Source organism: Ictidomys tridecemlineatus, chromosome 8 (assembly GCF_052094955.1).
Source record: "Ictidomys tridecemlineatus isolate mIctTri1 chromosome 8, mIctTri1.hap1, whole genome shotgun sequence".
Taxonomy (NCBI): Eukaryota; Metazoa; Chordata; class Mammalia; order Rodentia; family Sciuridae; genus Ictidomys; species Ictidomys tridecemlineatus.
In genome coordinates, this window is record NC_135484.1 from 99094969 (window position 1) to 99115849 (window position 20881).

Here is a 20881-nt window from a genome sequence, read left to right on the forward strand (position 1 = left end):
AGCATGAGAGAAACACTGGGAAGGTACAGGGTGTCTGCAGGAGAGAAAGCTTGGCAATTAGTTCCCTGTCCAGCCATCAGCTCCTTTGTTGTGGGCAGCTACTTGGGCCTGGTTTTCTTTTCCCTCCCTGTTCTAGCCTGGGAATCGGGGTAGAAGAGGGAGAGGTCTCTCCTATTTCAGTAGCTCCCTTGAATCAGTGTAGGTCTTCTCTCTCAAGCTTCTCCTCAAATAGCTCCTTAAATATCTTAAATAGCCCTCATCTGATCATGGCTGCATCACCAGCATGTTTCCTGTGTTTTTCATCTTTGTCCACTCCTTTGACCACTGTGTTAATGGCAGGTGCTACCTTTCTAATCAGGGGCAGTCACTACTCTAGCTAAATTGCTTGTTTTCTGGGTCTGCACATAATGGGGCATTCTTGCTGACACGAAGAACTGGAGTTCAGACTGCCATTTCTTGGATTTTTTGATTCCATGTGTAATTCTACAAATATAGCTAATCTAGTCAATGGGAAATATGGTATTCTCCGAGCTTGCTTTTAGATTTTTTTGCAAAGCATATTTTTATAATTATTTGACTTAGCAAAAAAACCCCCACAAAACATGCACCTTATTATTCAGAACATATAACAAGGAGCTTCACCTTGTGTATATTATACCTCCTTTTTGCTTTGTCAGGATTGGGGGCATTATTAATATTAGGTGACTTTGGGTTGGGGATGTAACTAAGTAGGAGGCACTTGCCTAGCATGCACAAGGCCTGGCGTCAATTCCCAGCATGCCCCCCAAAACAAAAGTAGTGTATGTGTGTATGGGTGGGGGTGACTTATAGAATTGTGGTTAGAGGTTTTTTTTTTTCCAATGTTTTGAAAGTTGCAGTTATTTTTATATCTACCGTATTAACCACTAAATATTTTTATTTTGTTTTTCAGATACCAGAGTAAAAGGATGGTTTCTTCTGGACAATTACATACCTACCTTTGTCTGCACTGTCATTTATTTACTAATTGTATGGTTGGGACCAAAATACATGAAGAATAAACAGCCATTCTCTTGCCGGGGAATCTTAGTGGTGTATAACCTTGGACTCACGTTGCTGTCTCTCTACATGTTCTGTGAGGTAGGTCAAAGGTTGATATGGGCTTCCTTTCACTTGTATTGCTATTCTGAGTTGTATCCTTAAATAGGTGGTAGGGAGAGAATCAGCCAGCAAGTCTATTAATGCATTCTGAATATTCTTTAAAATTGATTTTTCAAAATGCCAGAGTTGTTTATCCAGATGTCTTCTAAAATACATAAAATGGAAGTTTTTGCTATTGATTCTTTCATTGTTTATGTTTCATGTGATATTCAGAGGTAAAATAAATATTTTCAAAAATACTCTCAGGCAAGCAAAAATAAAGAGTGGAAAATGAACAAAATGTGAAATCAGATCTATGTGCATTTTATTATTAAGCACTTAAGTGCTTGTTTATGTGGAGATGGAGGAGGAAGGAAGTGGGTGGTACTTTTGTTTGATAAGTTTTGTTGTAGTTCAGCCTCTGTTGTGATCTGATAACTTCTCAAATCTCAGGTTTTTTTGTTTGTTTGTTTTTAAGCGCTCAGAAAAGTGGATGATCACATCCATGTTTAGGTTTTGAATGGTCTGTGAGTTCAGGCCCTGTTATTCCTTTTACACGACTGGAATGTTGAAAATCAGACCTGATGGTACACGAGGTAAACATTGTAGCTTACCCATCAGTACTTCAGTTCTCCATATTTTTCAAGGGATAATAATTCAGCCTGTAAAGCTAAAGTGGGGAAGATAACTGACCCTCCAGCGGTAAGCACAATTTGTGAACACTTTTTTTAGAAGAGGCTTCCACACTTTTCAGCTTATAACACTAACCTATTGCTAAGTTCTCTTGGGTGGAGAATAAAGCCATACATACATAGAAGAAACACATTCACTCCAGTTTAAGTCTTTAAGCTTTTATTATGGCTTTAATTCTCTAAGGAGTACTGAAGAGGAGGATAGGGTGGGTGTAGGTGGAGGAGCTAGTGGGAAACACTGTATTTGATCATCAGAGGTGCCACAGCTATGAGATCCATGATTCCTTCTTTCATGTATTTTATAAGGTATAGATTTTTCAACTAGAATGGTAGATGGCTACTAGCATTGCTTTTTTTCTTGACACTCCCAAGAAATGCTTACAACCCCCTTTCTGCTTTTTTCTATCCTATTCTAGAATGAAGGCAGTTTAATTAGCCTCCAGGATGGAGATGGCAGGATTGGAGGCAGGGGAAGTGCATAGGAGCGACTCCTGGCCCCAGCGCTGGGCACAGCTCTCAGTGCTCAAGGGACAAAACCACAGCAAGCCCTCAGGTTCTTCAGAGCAAACTGTTTACTCTCCTGTAATTGATGATAGCTACTTCTTTAAGAGAGTTTTATAAAGTTTATCCTTATGCATATAATATTCTGGAGAAAAAATATTTAAGACGATTAAATCTTAGAGAACTTACATGTTTGCCTTAGATTTCTCAAGCCCTGGTGATATAGCTATAACTGCACAATTTAACCTCTTTCAAACAGATGCTTCCCTGGTATATAAATTACTGTTGTATGCAGCTGAGTAGACTGGGGTGTTCTGAAAATTTTCTAATAGAAAATTCAGATTTTCCTCTGGCATCTTAGCAAGAACCATAGAAGACTTTGAGCAGTGTCTAAGTACTGAATATACAGATTTTTTTTAAGTGTACAGAGGAAAAAAAATCATACTTTTAACTCTAAAATAATTTAGAGTCCATAAAAGGGTAATAGATAAGCAATAGTTCCTTATATTAAAATCAAGTTTATAAAAACATATCCTGATCAAATATGCCTGGGTTGAAAGTAAACCCTGCTTCTCCAAGTTAGATGATAATTACTTTTGATTTTTGTCTGACTTTGTTTTTATACATACATAAACCCATCAGTAATGCCATCGTAGTTCGGCCTTTGTCGAATTTTGAATTTCATTTTAGCTCCACATTTTTCTCTTTTCACTTGGCATTTCTGCTACATTACTACTAAGATGTGGAAGGGAAGCCATGGAGTTTTAAAACAGAATGAACTGAAGAGATTAGGAAGCCAGTTGAGTCCCTCATTTTTGAGAAATGTCCCAGGAGGTAGAGCCACCCGTGTGAGGGATCATGACTATCAGTCTTTATTTGCCTTCCTGCATCTCTACATATTTTCAATGTAAATAAGTATTCATTGGTATTTTTATTTGTTTAACTCCGTGGCATAAATTCATAGTGGCCTTGACAATATCTGGGTTGATAAAAGAAAAATGAGCAGTCATTTAAAGGGGACAGTAAGAAGTCTTGAAAGAAAGGAGGAAGGAAAAGGAAAGGAGAAACACCAAAACATTGAAACTTGGTAAAAGGAAGGAACTAAATTTTACTTTTTTTATAACTTAATTTTGTTTATTTTTTTAATGTGGTGCTGAGGATTAAACCCAGTGCCTCACACTTGCTAGGTGAGTGCTGTACCACTGAGCTACAATTCCAGCCCTAAGTCTCACTTTTAAAACTGTGAAAGTGAGTTTAAAATGTAGAACTAATATGGACTTGTTCATATTTGCATATACATTAATGCAAATCAAAAGAAAAAAAGTATTTTAATTATCTCATTTACTCTTGCTGTTTATTTTCAGGAAAAGTCCACAAATCCCTGATATGAAGTGTATTTGAATAATGGTATGCTTTAGTTTGAAAATGTAGGCTTTTATGGCAAGCATTTTAAAAAAACATTTGCTTATTAACTTAGTAGGTGTTACCTTATGTCACAGTCAGCGGTGGAGATTCAGAAGTAAAATTCCAAGTTATAGAAGAGAAACTTGGTTTGTATTACTCAGCTTTATAAGAGTAAATCTATGCTCTTATAGCAGATGTAACAATCTCATGTACCTTCTGCCCCTGAGATTAGGCATATTTCACGTGAATAGAAGTCCAGGTGTTTTTTCAAATTATCTGTATGTTTTCCCTCTTATCCCCAAGATGCAAGGTAAGAACCCCTGCATCTGTGGTGCTGAATTCTGGCTTTTCCTTATTCTGTAGTACCTACCCGGCTGACCTGCATGCACACATAGACACACACACACACACACACACACACACACACACACACACACCCCTTACCAATACTGGCTAGCACGTGCACACAACTCAGCAAACTATCAAAGCTATTTCTAATCCTTTGTTAGGGTTTTACACCTGCTTTTCCCTCTCAGGCAGCTGCTGTGCCCTGACATGGAACCTTTTTGATGTGTCTGCTCTTCTCCCACTGTGCTTCTGACCTCTTAGCCCTAGTCAGAGAGGATCTAATTGCTTGATTTCGAAAGAGAACATCTCTGTTGATCAGCCTGTGCCTCATGAGCTGATCCTTGGACTCATCAGCAACTTCCAGGGAGGTGGGGTCAGTGCTGTGCCCCTGTGTGGCTTTGATCAGCCCAGGGACGCTGTGCTGGGAGGACTGCTGCTCCTCTCAGGAGGGAGGCTCCCTGGGTTTTCTTAATCTGTTTTGTCAGCTCTTCTCAAACCCCAACTCTTGGCTTTTTCATTCTCCTCAGCCTCTGTACCCTCTTCTCAGACCTGAGACTTCCTGTCTGGCAGTCTCCACATCAATTTTAGGGATTTCATTCCAGGACCCCAGTGCCACTAAAGTTCAGAACATGGAGGGAGAGGACTCAACTCCAGAGTGGCGATTTTCCCCCCTCTTTTTGTAAGCCTCTTTGACCTCCCTCTTGTTCCAGAGGAATATGACTCTCCTTCCAATTGAAGTGCTTTTATGATGTACCTTATGACATCCTGTCCCTCCTCTCACCTAGACTCACAGACCACTGCCTTATGAGACCCTATAATGGAAAATTTTTTTCCACATCTTTTCCTTTCCATTATGAATATGAATGAGTGCTCCACCACATCCTGAATTAGATTAGGAAAAAGGCAAATGCCAGAGCCATATCTTCATGTTAAATAACCAAAGGTAAACCATAGGTTACAGAAAAATTAGGTTTTGAGTATTTATATATGTTTTTTCCTTTGCATTTAGAACTGTATGTTATAAAATAGTCTTGAGAGAATTATCTTTCAGATATTCAGAACATTTAAAATATAATTTTTAAAGGGGCTGGGATGTAACTCAATGGTTGAACACTTGCCTAGCATGTGTGAGGCCCTGGATTCAATACCTGCACTGCAAAAAAATTGTGTGTGTGTGTGTGTGTGTGTGTGAGAGAGAGAGAGAGAGAGAGAGAGAGAGAGAACGCACGTGCAGGCACAAAATTTTGAAACAAAAGATGAATAGCTGGATAGATGGATCTGGTTTGACATAAATCTAAACTTATTCTTTCTTCCACTTTGCAATTTTTATTATAAATTGTGATTTTTGAGCTGTTTAAAAATATTTAAAAGCCATGTAAATGATACCTTAATCTGTTTTGTCAGCTCTTAATGTTGATATTTTATTGGTTTGATTTTGGTTTTGCTTTTATTTAAATAAGAAAAGATGGGGCTAGGGATGCAGCTGAGTGGTATATGTGCTCATCACACATGAGACCTGGGTTTAATCCCCAGCACTGAGGAAGGAAGGGAGGGAGGGAGGAAAGAAGGAATGAATTAAATAAATAAGAGATCTTCATAAAAATGCATCTAAAGTGCAGCATTTTTATAGATAACAGCTTTTTTCAAATTTCATGTTTCTTTCTGGATATGATTTTTTATATTTTTGCTACGTATGTATGTATACATGGCAACATATAATATGTTCTGAGGTGTTTTTTAATTTTCATGAGTAGTATACTGTATATGCTTTTAAATAGCTTTTTTCAATCAACATTACATTTTGAGATGAATTTATGTTGTCTTATGGACTCAAATCTATTCATTCTGTTTATTTTAGTGCTAGAATTTATTATGCTGTTTCATCCATGTTTCTTTGGATGGAAAGGCATACTATTTATGTAGGTTTTTGCAATTAACAGTTCTGCATTTAATGAACTTAGACCTGTATCCTTGTACAAATGTGACCAATTTTTTTTTTTTTTTGGAAAGGGATATACCTAGAAGTTTAATGACTGAATATAACAGTGTCTTGTCTTTTAATGGGGAAATTCAATCCATTTTCATTTAATGTAATTGTTATTTTGGAGTAAGTTCTTTAACATTTTTTTTTTTGAGTGAATGTTTTCTTTGTCCTTTTTTCCTCCTTTCCTGTTTCCTGTTGAAGTTTTATGTTCTAGTGATTGGAAAGTTATTCATTCCAGGTCTGTTATTTGAATGGTAACCCATGCAATTTTAACATGCATCCTTGATTTCATTAAAACCTAAGGTGAATCAATATTTCTGTTCTCCTGAAGAGTACAAGGACCTTAAAAGATTTTAGCTCTGATCCACCTATTTTCCCTGTCTCCTTATCGGGTGTTCAGGTCCGCCTTTTTGTGAGGTCCTAAACAGTTACCACCATTGCCATAGATGCTTACCTGGTTGTTTTCACTCACTGTTGACCTGTCACCCTTGTCTCCTTTAAGGTTCAGTCTTTTTATTCTGAAGTCCTTTATTTTGTGAGGAATGAATGCTTAGCTTCTGTTTGAGCACCATTGTATTTGCCTTTACACTTAATATTTTATCAAAACATAGAATTCTAGATAAGTATTTTTTTTCCCAGCACATTGAAGTTTCCAGAGAAGTCCGTTACATTCCCTTTTTTATTCATTTGTGGTTTATCTTTTGTTATGTTTTTCTTTCCATGTGCTTTTTTTTTAACATTTTTCTAATTGACTCATATTTTGTTCAGTTGTGTCTATTTTATCCATCTGTTGTGTTTTGGTTTAAGTGACCATAATATTATATCTTCTACTTCTGAAGAAGATATTGGTTCTTTTTTCATTCTAAAACATAGAAACATTATTTGTTTTTTAACTCCAAGATAAATATCTACCCAAACTTAACGATTGCTCTAATTTGCTCTTTTTAATATTTATTTTTTAGGTGGATACAATATCTTTATTCTATTTTTATGTCGTGCTGAGGATTGAACCAGTGTCTCATGCTAGCAAGGCGATCACTGTACCACTGAGCTACATCCCCAGCCCTCTAATATTGCTTTTTAAAACCTACTTTAAAAACTTTGCTTATAGTTACCTCTGTGATTTCATACCTTTGAAATAATGATTAAGTCTGTTAAATTTCTTTGCACATTTAAAATGATAACAAAGGTCTGTTCAATGTCCTGGTTAAGCTTCTCAAACTAGTATTACTGGGATCATCTTAGGTAAATATGCTTTCCCCCAAACAAGAAAGGTTTTGAAAGGACTTGAAGGTACACTGACCTCCTCCTTCCTGCAGAAAGATTTTTTGAAGTAGAAAAGCCCCTCTGTAGGTAGGGGTCCTCCATGTTGGAGTCTGATTGTGTTTTTTGTAGCATGTTGTTTATTGTGGAGTAGGTTCTGCTTTTGCTCACTTCACCATGTTGTCAAAACCAGAAGTCAGTATTGCTTTTTCTTTGAATCATCCTTTGAAGATTTCTGATGCTTCTTTATGGGAAAGATGGAAGAAGTTGAGCATTTGATGGGTTGGACGTTATGCATGTGCTTTCTAACCTCTGTAATTATGGGGCTGTTAAAGCAACTCCCCAGGCACCTGGCAGGCACCTTTCTGGGCTCAGCCTGGAAGGTCCTCTAATGGAACCGCAGAACAGTTGCTTTGGAAGCATTATATTTTAAACTCGTTTTTCTTTTGCTTCAGGCTTTCCTAAAATACTGTGTTATTTTAGGAAAATGGGATTTGGAAAAACATTTGAATAACCTGGCAATTTATGTTGAATTTTATAAAATAATTGTTTTGTTTACCAAAATACTTTGGAAAAAAAAATACTTGCTCTTCTCCTTTTGCCCATTTAACAGAGGTAAAGAGAAGTTGAGACATCCCTTACTTAACGCCTGTTTAAATGCCTAAAATACTTGTCACTTTTAGTTCCCTTACAACTGAAATCCCTTGCTCAGAAAGAAACTTCTTTCAGGGATGAGAGAGCAGTTTACTTGGCCTTCTGTTTATCTGACACTGCCCTGAGAGAATGCCTCCTAGTGGGGAGAAGGAAGAAGATACAGCCCACACTCTCTTCCCCCTCATTCACACCCAGGGAGAGAGAAAGAATGCCTTCCCTAGAGAGGAAGCTTTGGGATTGGCCCAAAGCCAGGCCACACTCCTCCAAACTGACTCTGGACCTTTGGTTACTTGGCTTTGCAGCTGGTGTGAAAAAGGTGCACATCACACTTCAGATCTTCTACTAAAACAGACTTAACTCTGCAAAGCAAGACTCAGTAGGTGGGCTAGAGACCTTTCTTTAAATTAAACAAGGAATTCTTTGATGAGGGCTTCTTTACAGTTGGAGCAGCACCACTTCAGACCTAGTTATGGGCCCTTTTGCTAGAATCATATCAAAGACTTACATAGTAGCTCCCTTATGCCAGTTACTAGACTTATTCCCTTAATGTTCATTTCACTTTCTACTGAGGGAAAGTTCCAGGAAGTCTGGACAGTAAGAAAAAAAGACCTACAGCATAAAAGGGCAGGGCCTGGGACTTGAAGATGCTAGATATATCTGTTTCAGGTTGGCCTGAGGTCAAATTGTTTCTTTGTGCATTGTTCTAAAGACTTCTCAAATGTACAGAACCTGACTTAACCAAGAGGATGCCATTCATCTGGAACCCAAGGGTTTTCTTGGACATAAAGAGAAGGAAGAAGCACTTATGGAGAGCTTAGATGCTAATTTATCTTAATGGACTTGGGATATGAGAGATTTGAAATTCAAAGCCATGTTCTTTGGCTTGACTGTGTTCTATAATGGCACTGCCAAATTGGTCAGCTAACCACTAGAGGATATAGGTGCTTTTAATTTTGTAATAGCTTACAGTTAAAATGTTTTTCCTAGTACTGGGGATCAAACCTAGGGCCTCCTGCATGCTAGGCAAGTGCTCCACCACTGAGCTATATCCCCAGCCCCTGGTAGTTAATTTTAAACCAGAAGTCTGCTCAGGATGAAGATTTAGCCAAAGGTCTGCTTTTCTCCAGAATTATGCAGGGATAATGTATCCCCATCATGCCCTTACTAAGAACTAAGAAACAGACAAGGAAGGTCAGAGGAGCTTGGAACTTTGGTCTGAGGTGCACTTGTACTGGGTCAGAATTCCTGTGTCCTAGTCCCAAGGTGCCAACCACCAAGAAGCTGTGTGGCCTCAGGCTACCCGTATCACTTCTTCATCTCCATTTTCTCATTTAAAACATGTGCTTGTACCAGATCTAAAAATTATAAACTTGGGAACTCACAAAAATGATCAAAGCTATGAAAAATGTCAGCTCTGCTTGCTCTTAATGGTGTTGCTTAGCAAAGTGCCTCAGGCCCTGTGATGCAGTTGAATTCAAGTATGGAGAGTGTTTTTATTGCCTGTCATTCCATTCTGTTTAGAGGACAGTCTCCAGATCATCTAGCTAGCTCTTTTCACTAAAAGAGCCATCCCCTTTGGAAAGGAGTGATCTTATTGCTCTGAGATCTTGGAATGTTAGGGTGAAGGTCTGATAAGGGCCACCAGGGTGATATTTTTCTACTTAGTCTTTAAGTGTTTCAAATGACTTTATTTCCTGAGGTGCTTTGGTAGCATTCCAGAAAGTGCCCTGCTAAAGGTTATACTTCATTTGTGGTTAAGTGTGATGTTAACTGGGAAAAGTCAGTTCTCCCCACTAAAAATGATTGAGTCTACAACTTTTAACATCCAGGCTCAGCTGTGATACTTGCCTAAATTTTCTTCATTTGTTGAAAAGATGTACTAAACCACCTTTGGTTATTGAATTTGTCTCTAAGGAGGAAAAAAAGCTTCTGTGTTTTAATTATAGCCCTTCACATGCTCCTGGCCTAATTAAAGTTTGCATTACTCCAGGGAAGGAGAAAGCACATAAGGTTTTACAGTGGTACTGCTTGTATCTTGGTTACTTGGAAAAGGCCTTGTAAATAATGCTGCCTGGGTTGTTCCTGGAGTAGCTGGTGATATGGAGAGTTGGGAATGTGGCAGGTGATTTGGTATGGCCTGCTTTTTCACACTAGCATAGTCCTGCCCTCTTTTGAGCTTATATATAGAAGCCCAAGGTAGCCAACTGTTCTTTCAGTGTCTCGCTTGTCCATCTCTGGGTCCCTCTGCCCCTGCAGTATCTCTTAGGTGCAGCATGATGAATTTTCAGGCATTAACCAAGGAAGCTTGTTGGCGAGAAGCCAGGCCTGAACCCTAAAAGGAAATAGTGGCTAATATGACTTTGATTGAAGCCCCATCTCCACTGGTGTATTCCTAGTGGTCTGGAGGGAAGATCAGTCCTATGCTTTGAGAGCTTCTGGGATCCACTACCCATGGGCACATTGTGTCCTCTCAAGAGGATGGAGGGAGCCTCTATACTGGCCCCATTTCATGGAGGTTTGATAGTATTAGATGAACACACTTGTAACTCAGGTCCTTGGTCAGGGTGGGTTAAATTCCTTCTCTTCTGAAACCAAGGATATTTGAAAATTTCAATATCCCCAGAATGAATATTTTCCTTTTATAAACAGAATTCAGATGTCCATTATCATATTCAAGCCTTATTGAAGTACTTTCTGGCATTTTAATTTCTCCATTTGCAAAGTAAAAATGAAGTAAAGCTTTTTTTCTGCAAATGAAACATTAGGCATGGATTTTGGTGAAAGAAATGCAGTGTCTTAAACTTTTCTCATTAGTTTTGCAAATATCTGTTTAGCATCTCCTGTTTACTTCCTGTACTGAACTTATCGATGTGGGAGTCACAGTCACCACCCTCCAGAAAGCTTACAGAAGAGCTTAAGGCAAAGCACAAAGGCTGAAAGGAGCATGTGATCAAATAACTACAAGTCGTAGCAGGGTGAATCTAGAGGAAGGGAAATAAACTCCAGTGTGCAGTCCTCAAGGGAGAAATCATGAAGAAAATAGAAGTTTGACTGAACTTTGAAAGAGGATTCTGAGAGCTGGAGATTGGGGGTATGTGGGTACAGAGAACATTCTAGTTGAAGGGAAATAATGGTAATTGCCAGCATTTGTTATACTTATCCTGTATACCATGTGGGTAAGATAAACATGACATATTTCTTCTCACTGACTTCTAATCACATCCTTTTGAGGTAAAAGCATATATCCCATTTGAAGAGTAAGGGACTTGAAGCTTAAAGAGATTAGAATACCTTGGTCCCAAGGTTCCTGGCTCAGCATGCAGAAGCTAGGATATAATGGGCTAATGCCCAGCTACAGTTTTCCCCTTCTATCAGTACTTAAGTACAGGGTGTGTGGAAAATAGAAAGAGGTCTGGTTTGACTATAGGTAAGAAGTAGTGAAAGGTAAGCTTGGGGTTAATTATAGAATAACATGAATACCTGAACACTGTGCCTAGGATTTGGGGTTTCATTCTGAAGGCAATGACGAATCTCTGCAGGGTTTTAAACATGGAATTAATGGTTTGAGAGGCACTGTAGCCCCAGGAGAAGTGTAAGTGGCAACAGCAATGAAAGGAGCATTGCAGTGAAGCTTCAGGGGCTGTACAGGTAGAAGAGGAATGCTCCGCCCTGGCCAAGAGAAAGACCACAGAATGAGTAGCCTCCTGGGTGTGCAGCTGGTTCATGCTTCAGTAGCCAAGGAATTCACCACCCAGTGTGGGCTTGAGTTTCTTCACCTTTCCAAGACAGTGTTTTATCTAGGGACTTCCCCCACCCCCTCATTTATTGGGGGCAGTGGAGAAGGGCAAATGGAAATTTAGCTTAACTAGCTTAAAGAAGCAAGGCAGTAACACCTATATTCCTTCTGGAAGACAAAAGAAAGGAAGCAGATGTCAGCAGAGTCCCATCTGCTGAGTTAACAAGAGCCCCTTAATCAGCACCCATACTGAAGATTAAGGCACCTACAGAATTAAAAGGGAAGATTTGTTCTCTTATTCTCCAGAGAGCGCCGTGATTTTCCCCACCCTGCTGGACTGAACGTGGCATCCATGAATGCAGTCATCATGGGCACACACTATCCATCCAGTTACAAGTTGACAAAAGAAAAATCAACTTAGAACACCTCAGGACACTACAAACCAAAATAGTAGCTGGAAGAAAGAGTGACAGTAGGTCCCAGAATGTAATATTTTTAAGATGATAGAAGTTCAAAAGTTAAATCTAACGAAGACAATCATGTTAGTAAATTTTTAATTGTACAAAATTATCTTCATGAAAACTTTACTGCATTATTAAGTGAATATTTCAACAGGAAATGTCTTTGCCCTTTCTGTGCCCTCAACCCACAGAAGTGGCTCATCAGTTCCCTCATGGGGAGTACAATAAAGGCAGAAAAGAAAACAGTGCCTGGACAGTACTTCCTCTCTCCATTCAGGTCTCCTCAGGACTCCACACCCTCCTTCTATCCACTCATTTGTATCTTGAATCTCAGAACTTCTGAAAAGTCTGCATGTGACCTACTTAACTGGTGATGACTTGGGACGGGGCCGGGGGGGGGGGGGGGGTATATAAGACCAAAAAAGTGTGTAGGTACTGATCTTTCAGAGAGAACATAGAATATTGTGTAGTCTGTTTTTAAAGTCCTAATGGAGAATTGAAGAATAGAATTGAGAACCATTAGAGATAATTTAGTCCACCCTCATCTCTGACAGTGAAAATGACAAGGGCCTGTGGGAATTGGCCATCTTGCCTCAGGTGCTGGTCTCCCACTCAAGCCTCCTCCTAATCCACAGAGCTTGTCACTATAAAATGATACTTCCCTACATGGGTTCAGTAGCACAGAATCCCAGTGCTGTTCTTTAGCCATAGTAACTGTGTTAACTCTTAATGCTTTTTTGTGTGTAGAAGATGACGAAGCAGAAGGAAAACAGCACAAAGGATGTTAGAAGAAAAATCAAATACTAAGCCAAGTGTTTGGTGTGAGTTCAGTGGCTACACCCACGCCTGGCATTTATTTTTGAGGTCAGACTGGATGGAATTACAGCAGTATGTGTTCAGACCCTTGTCTGAACCTGCTGTACTTGGAGAGAATCTGCATTCTTCACCAGGCTAAACTCCTGTGCTCTAGGGCAGTGGGGGTGTAGCTGGAGTGTGTGGGTTCTGTACTCTTAGGTACATCTTTCCTAAAACACTCTTGGTAGGCAAACCATTTCCTACTTTAAGTTCAATAATTTGAAACCTTTGGTTCCCAGCCCTGGTTGCATACTGGAATTACCTTGAGGACTGTAGGATCCTGGTTTCATGGATTGGGGTGAGGCCAGGCACTGATCATTTTTTTAAAGCTCCCCAGATAGTCCTGCTATGCAGCTAGAATGGGAACCACAGCTTTAAGCTAATGGTTTTCAAATCTTAACTGCACTGGGGGTGCGGTAGTGCACACCTGTAATCCCAGTGGCTTGGGAGGCTAAGGCAGGAGGATTCTGAGTTCAAAGCCAGCCTCAGCAACAGAGAGGCACTAAGCAACTCATTGAGACCCTGCCTCTAAATAAAGTACAAAATAGAGCTGGGGCTCAGTGGTCAAGTGTCCCTGAGTTTAATCCCCAGTACCTACCACATCCCCCACAAAAAAAAAAAAAGAAGAAAAAAAAATCACCTATTAAAGCATACCACTGGACCAGGAATGGTGGCACACATCTGTAATCCCAGCTATTCAGGAGGCTAAGACAGGAGGAGCTCAGGTTCAAGGACAACATGGGAAATTTAGCAAGACCCTGTCTCAAAAGTAAGTAAAATTAAAAGGGCTGGGAATGTAGCTCCATGGTAGAGTGCTTGCTTAGCATGGACAAGGCCCTGAGTTCCAATTCTAGCACCACAGTAAAGGGCAGGGGGCTTTATACCCAGAAGTTTTTGGTTTGCAAGAGTGGGGCCTGAGACTACTTCTGACAAGTTCCTGGTGGGGGGACTGGGTGTGTGGGACTATACTTTGAAAACCACAGCATGAGGTTCTCAAAGGGGTCTGTGATCCAGGACTCTGAGGCCTAGCCTTGCTGGTTTACTCCAGAGTTTTAGATTCTGAAGGTATGGAGATGGGTTCAAGAATTTACACTTCTTTTTTTTTTCCTTCACATTTTAAAAATTGGTACATTATAGTTATACATAATGATGGGATTCATTATTACATATTCATACATGCACACAACATAACAGTATAATTTGGGCAATATCACTCCCTAGCACTTCTCCTCACCCCCATTATCCCTTTCCTTTACTGAACTCCCTTTGATTTTCATGAGATTCCCACCCCCATCTTTTTTTTCCTTTCCTGTGTAGCTTCTACATATAAGAGAAAACATGCAATTCTTAAGTTTTGTATATTTTATATGTGGAAGCTAGAGTTTGGCTTATTTTGCTTGACATAGTGATCTCGAGTTCCATCCATTTTCATGAAAATGACACTTTTATTTTTCTTTATGGCTGAATAAAATTTCATTGTGTATATATACTGTTATCTTTAACTATTTATCTGTTGATGGACACCTAGGCTGGTTCCATAGTTTGACTATTGTGAATTGTGCTGCTGCAAATATTGTATGCACGTATCACTGTAGTGCGGTGACTTTAATTCTTTAGGATAAATTCCGAGCAGTGGGATAGCCAAGTCATATAGTGGTTCTACCGCTAGTCTTTTGAGGAATCCCCATATTGATTTCTAGAGTGGTTAAACTGATTTACATTCCCACCAGCAGTGTAAAAGTGTTCCTTTTTCTCCCCATCCTCTTCAGCACTTTATTATTGTCTGTGTTCTTGATGACTGCCGAGGAGTTTACATTTCTTACAAGTTCCTGTGTGATGCTGATGTTGCTGGTTGTGGAGGCAGCTTTGAAAACCTGTGGCCTTCCTATACTGGGTACTGAACGGGATCTGGCTCAAGGCAGGTCATCTCAGATTTCTCCCCTGCTGGCAGCAGCTGGTCACCAGGAAGACTCAAGGTTGCTCTGGGCTTCAGGAGAAAACTCAAAAGGAGCAGTGAGCTACAGTTTACATAGGCAAACTGTAGCATCTCATGGTATTAGCCTGGAACTTGGTGGATGGACAGCATGAAATGGTCAAGTTAAACTTTCTGTGTCAGCCATTAAGGTCATTTCTTCTCTTGTGTCCAGGAGGAAACAGTTCCTTTGGTGAGGTGTAGGGATAATTGCAGGATGGTAACACAGAGATTGCACCCCAGTTCTGGGGTCCTTCCTTTGACACCACAATGCTAACTGCTACAGGTGAATTATGAGATACAGGTGCAGTCTGCAGAAGTCTAATTCATAGGTCCAGAGGATGACACAGCAACAGGAAATGATGAGGAAAATGAAATTGAACTGAGTTTTCCCAAGACCTGTACCAGTGATTTTCAAATTGTGTTCCCCAAAAATCATCCTCAGTACCACTTGGGAACTTGATAAAATTACAGATTCTTGGATCCCCTGCCAAACGACTAGGTCAGAAATGCCTCACCCTGACCCTGTGATTCTTGTCTGATTTGTAATTTCGATGCTCTGCCTTGGTGCAGGGAAAGTCATTGGAAGCAGCTGGCATGGGATGGTGGCCTAGGTCCAAGCTGGTGATGAACTGAGGATTCTTTAGAGAGACAACCAGATAAAGGAGGTTCTCTGCAGGCAGCAGCCTGGAAATGACTCCCAGGTTCCCACTTAATCTGCCAAAGTGCCCACACTTCGTGAAATGAAGGCTCAAGTATTTCATGTTTTCTCTTCCTCCAGACTTCCTCATGGTTGCTTATTCTTAGAGCAGTTGCCTCAGCACAGTCCAGAGTAAATCTTCACAGATTATGAGACCAAAGAAATTTAATTGAATAATACTTTACATGGTTCTGATACTGTGGGTGATTTTTCCCCTCCTCTTTTTTAGTTGGTGACAGGAGTATGGCAAGGCAGCTACAACTTCTTTTGTCAGGGCACACGCAGTGCGGGAGAATCAGACATGAAGGTACTGTATCTCATAAATAATATTGATTAGATAAGTGTTGTTTGGTTTATACAAAAGACAGAATTGACCATAACCTCCCCTCTCAGATAATCCTTGTTGATGTTTTTAAAAGAGTCAGAAAAGCAATGTGTATACATGGTATGAAAATTTGAACATGAAAGGTATAAAGTGAAAACTAAAATCACCTTCTCTATAAAAATAACTCCTGTTATCAGTTGACAGGGAAAAATCACAGACATTTATCAGGTTTTTTATTTACATAAGTGGGATCATAAGGATAATAAACTTAAAATCTCTCTTAGAAGTACCTTCTCCATTAATGGTTTTAAAGATAGAATTCTCCTTCTACTCTGAGATTTTGTTTTTCAAATAAAAGGCTAACAGTTGAAGCTCCGTATGAGCAGGCATTTCCTTTGAATATCCATTGGACATGTTAATTGGGCAGTGACCAGACGTTGCAAGTTCTGGTTCCTTTACCATATCTTACGTCACCTGCCCATGTCAGCCTCTGAAATCAAACGCATCTTTTTAGCAGTTTTTTTCTCTACTAACAGCTCTGCAGACTACTTCCAGAGGCAGTAAGTCACCTTCAGAGTTTTAAGTCTTGCACTTCTTATTCTTATTAGAGTGTTGAAGAGGGTCAGGGGCCCTTTGAAGACTTTCCCTGTTGTCATTTCAATTCCCCGTCGTCCCCCCATCCTCCCACCCACCAACATGTCCTTTGGTTCAAGGCATTCACAGTGACCAAAGCTACCAGAGTGACACCTGAGAGGTGTTAGAAGCTAGTGGAGCACTTGGGCTTCTCTGGGTTGGTACTGGATTCTGGGATGTCAGTGAAACATGTCAGAGGCAATATTCCAGAGCAGCAGCAAAGATAAACCTTTACTCCTTTGACCCCTTTCTCTCAGATCATCCGCGTCCTTTGGTGGTATTACTTCTCTAAACTCATAGAATTCATGGACACATTTTTCTTCATCCTGCGCAAGAACAACCATCAGATCACAGTCCTGCACGTCTACCACCATGCCACCATGTTCAACATCTGGTGGTTTGTGATGAACTGGGTACCATGTGGCCACTGTAAGTATTAGAGAGGGGGAGGCTTTGGGAACAGGTGTGAACAGAGTCTGAATTGAAACTAAGATTTTTTCAGAGAAGATGCTGTTTCTGTAGATCCCTAGGTCAAGCTTTTGAATTTTGTGTCCAAGTAGATTTTAATGACAGTTTATACGGCCTATGCACACACAACCTTTTTCTAGCTTAGTGAACATCCTGTGCTGATGGAGTGAGATGAGGGGGATACCAGCCTAGGACCAATTAAGCGATGGAGGCAGCATTCATCATAGAGGCAGCTGTTCCTTGTTCTCTCAAAATATTGGTTCTCTACAGTGTGGAAAGTGTTTTGCCTGACAGCCACACCAGGAAAATGGAGTCGGAGCACCGAGTGCGTGCCAAGAAGCAGACTGGTCGTACATCAGGTCTCCACATGTTCTAATAAAGTGTGGTCTTCCGGTCATCAGAAGTATGTTTTCTGACTTGTATCAAATATGATAGAAGTATGCTAAGGTCTCAATTTCCAGAAATTAAATTGTTGCCTTCAAGTTCAACTTGAGAGTTTTAACAGATGTCAGGATCACAATTTTTATCATTCTAACACTGAAGAATTTGAGGAACTTTAGATCTGTTCATGGATTTTTTTCCTCTCTAGGATTGCACTTCCCTTGATTAGCTCAGTCCACCAAGCTCCATAGAGCATTAGTTTTAGAACCAGAAAGGACATTGCAAATACAGCTCCTTGGGCTTAGGAGGAAATCAAGACCTTGGAAGGGTTGGTTTAGCTCCCTGCTTCCCTAGTGTTTCCCCACTCAGACCTCATGACTGACCAACATTCTAATAGAGACAGCCCTTATTAACATTTAGAAGGCATCACATTAGTGGGGCTTGATGGCATATGCTGATAGTCCCAGCTACTTTAGAGGCTGAGGCAGGAAGATCATAGATTCAAGCCCAGCCTAGGCAAGTTAGCAAGATCCTATCTCTATAAAAAATTAAAAAGGCTAGGGATATAGTTCATTTGGTAGAGTGTCCCTGGGTTCAATTCCCAACATAGGAAAAAAAAGAACTTTTAATTTTCAAATTTTAAATCCCACCTTGTTGGTAAGAAACTAAACCAGAGAGTGGACTTGACTCGTCACAGGCCAATTCCTGTCATAGCCAGTAGAAGCTCATTCCCTAGCACCTGCTTTGTCCATCTCCAGCTGCACAAGGAAGTGCTGGTGCCATTGTTTCATTGTTCACTGTCAAGGAGGACAGATAGTCTGAAAACCTGTGGTCCTACTGGAAATTGGAGGTCATGTGATGAGATGGATCTTTCATCCCTAAGGAACTGGACTCTGTTATTAATAAAAACCATGACTTCAGCATTGCAGTACTGGGGAATAATTAGAAGGTGACTTCAAAGGCCTCTCCAGACCTCAGCAAATGTGTGGAAACAGCTTGTTTTGAGCATGTCACCCGTCAGCTGTCTGCCCCCGACCTTCAGAATAACACATCTGAGGCAGTTGGGCATGGAAAAAAAGCAGCTGCCTCTGGGAGTTTGGGGTGTCTGGCAGCCAAGCCTGCAGGTGCCCGAGCATGGCACATGGAATGACAGCTTCTGTGTCAGATGGCTACCTTGAGACTCCAGCTGACCCCTGCCGGGGCTTAAGGCATCTTGATGGCTGCCTGCCCTACTGGGGGCTGCTCTCTCCTTACACATCCATGCAGTGCTTGGTGCTGCTTCTGCTCAAAAGCAGCTCTCTTTCTGGCTCAAAATGTATGTTGGATTTTTTTTTCACCTGTTATTCATAAAATGCTAATACATCCTCCTCCCAAATCCCCCCTGTACCTGCAGCTTATTTCGGTGCCACACTTAATAGCTTCATCCATGTCCTCATGTACTCGTACTATGGCTTGTCATCTGTACCTTCCATGCGCCCATACCTCTGGTGGAAGAAATACATCACTCAGGGACAGCTGGTGAGTGACTCGGCCCATTTCCCCTAGGACTTGCTCCCTGCTAGACACAGACCTCTTCCCATCCTTATGGTTTACTAGCATCTCAGATATTTCTTCCCCACCCTTTTCATTTAATCCAGTGAAACAAGCAGATCAGGGAATGTTTTTATTTTTAATCAGTGGAGAAACTGCCATGGACATGCAGCTAATTGAATTGTAGGATGAGGGAGGGCAGGCTTAATCCAATTTCTCAACCTCACATTCAGTTCTTCACTCTTGGTTTGTATACACAAACACACATGTATGCACATGTGTGTATTACTTGGGTTTTCTAATTATAGTCCAAAATCCACGGTGGATACTGTGTTCTCAGGAGTTTCAGGTGGAGCTGTGGAGTATTGTGCATCCGGGTGCCTATAGCTTGTTAGACAGTGAGGATATTTGCCAGCTGACCTCTCAGCCCCCAAGTAGCAGAGCACCTGTTGGTGAAAATGGCTCCTGCTCAGCTTCCAACAACAATCCCTTCCTAAGACTTATCCTGCCAGAACAGGCCAGAACTGTGTGCACTCGATAGTTATTTCTCACCAAACTTTCTTAAGCCTTCCCCAGTTGTCAATGTATTATAAACCCCAGTTCTCTCCCCTTGTGAATTATTTGAACTATTTATTAATACTGCAACTACTCCTACAAATGTTAAATACTGTCAGACACTCATGCTAACTAAGTTAATGATTTTACATGGTTTGTTCAAGTAGCCTGACTATATTTTTTGTTCCCATTTTGTAAATGAGGACATGGAGGCAGTGGGCCAAAGCTGGCTGACCAAGGGGTGTAGACATCACACCCTCAGGCCTTGTCGTACCTTATTCACACATTTTCCCAAACCAACCAAGCTGATTCAGATCCCTCCCTGTCATTTGTGGTTTTTCAATATAACAATCTTGAGAAAACCTTCTGAGCTACTCCAGTGTTTGACATTTCATTAACACCTCTGCCAGCTGCTATACAGTTCTTGTTAATTTTTTCTCACCACTTGGAAGGGGGGATAATTGTTCGTTAGCCTCCTTGTTACACCTGAGGAGAAGAGATGTGGAGATTGATTGGTGATGCACAATTATGGCTCTGGCAGAAGAAGAACTTGAAAGAACAAACTGAAGATGTTGGTTTCCCATTAGGCTCTTTACTTTAAAGTAGAAGATTGTGCTCATGAATCTGTTTAGATTTATGTTAAACGCCACTCCCAACTACTCCTCAACCTAGAGCACTAACCTTAAAAAAAGAGTATATTGGGTATAGTGTCAAACACCTGTAATCCCAGTGACTCAGGAGGCTAATGCAGGAGGATCACAAGTTTGAGGCCAGCCTGGGCAAGTTAGCAAGACTGTCTCAAAAAATAAAAAAAGGACTTGGGATGTAGCACAGTGATAGAGCACCCCTGGGTTCAATCCCCAGTACCAAAAAAAGGGAGAAGGAGGGGGAACAATTATATATTCTCTCTATAGAAGCATTGGAAACTTCCAGAAATCTAGTGGGCAGATCCTTATTCTCTGTTGTTTTTCCTGTAGGTGTACTTCCAGTAGCCCATACACCTTTTTAACTCTTTTATACTGTGTTTTCAAGCAGTACCATGTGCTTTCAGGGTTTGCTCATTAGCAGTCATCTGTAGACTTAGCATTATTTGCCAAGAATTTAAATCTGCTCATCAGTCTTCACCAAACCAAAGGGTACATGAGTAAAGAAGAGAAAGAATATCCAGTTGGGTTGTTCATAATGCAGTAATATCACCAGTTCCCTTTAAACACCCCCCCACCCCGTATCCTTCCCTCTTGTCTTTAAGGAAAAAAAAGGTAAAAAAGTCGTGTTTTTTTTGACACTGCATCCTTGAATT

The 20881-nt window shown here is 40.5% G+C and overlaps 1 protein-coding gene across 5 annotated transcripts in view; it reads left to right on the forward strand.

Moving 5' to 3' along the window:
• Window positions 1-20881, forward strand: part of Elovl5 (ELOVL fatty acid elongase 5) — an 81021-nt gene that overhangs the window by 56656 nt on the left and 3484 nt on the right. For all 5 annotated transcript variants that reach the window (XM_021721827.3, XM_078019876.1, XM_005318556.4 and 2 more), the window contains 4 exons: window positions 932-1119; window positions 15919-15996; window positions 16905-17076; window positions 18890-19014. In XM_021721827.3, the coding sequence (XP_021577502.1) occupies window positions 932-1119; window positions 15919-15996; window positions 16905-17076; window positions 18890-19014 (563 nt within the window). The remainder of the gene's footprint in view (window positions 1-931; window positions 1120-15918; window positions 15997-16904; window positions 17077-18889; window positions 19015-20881) is intronic.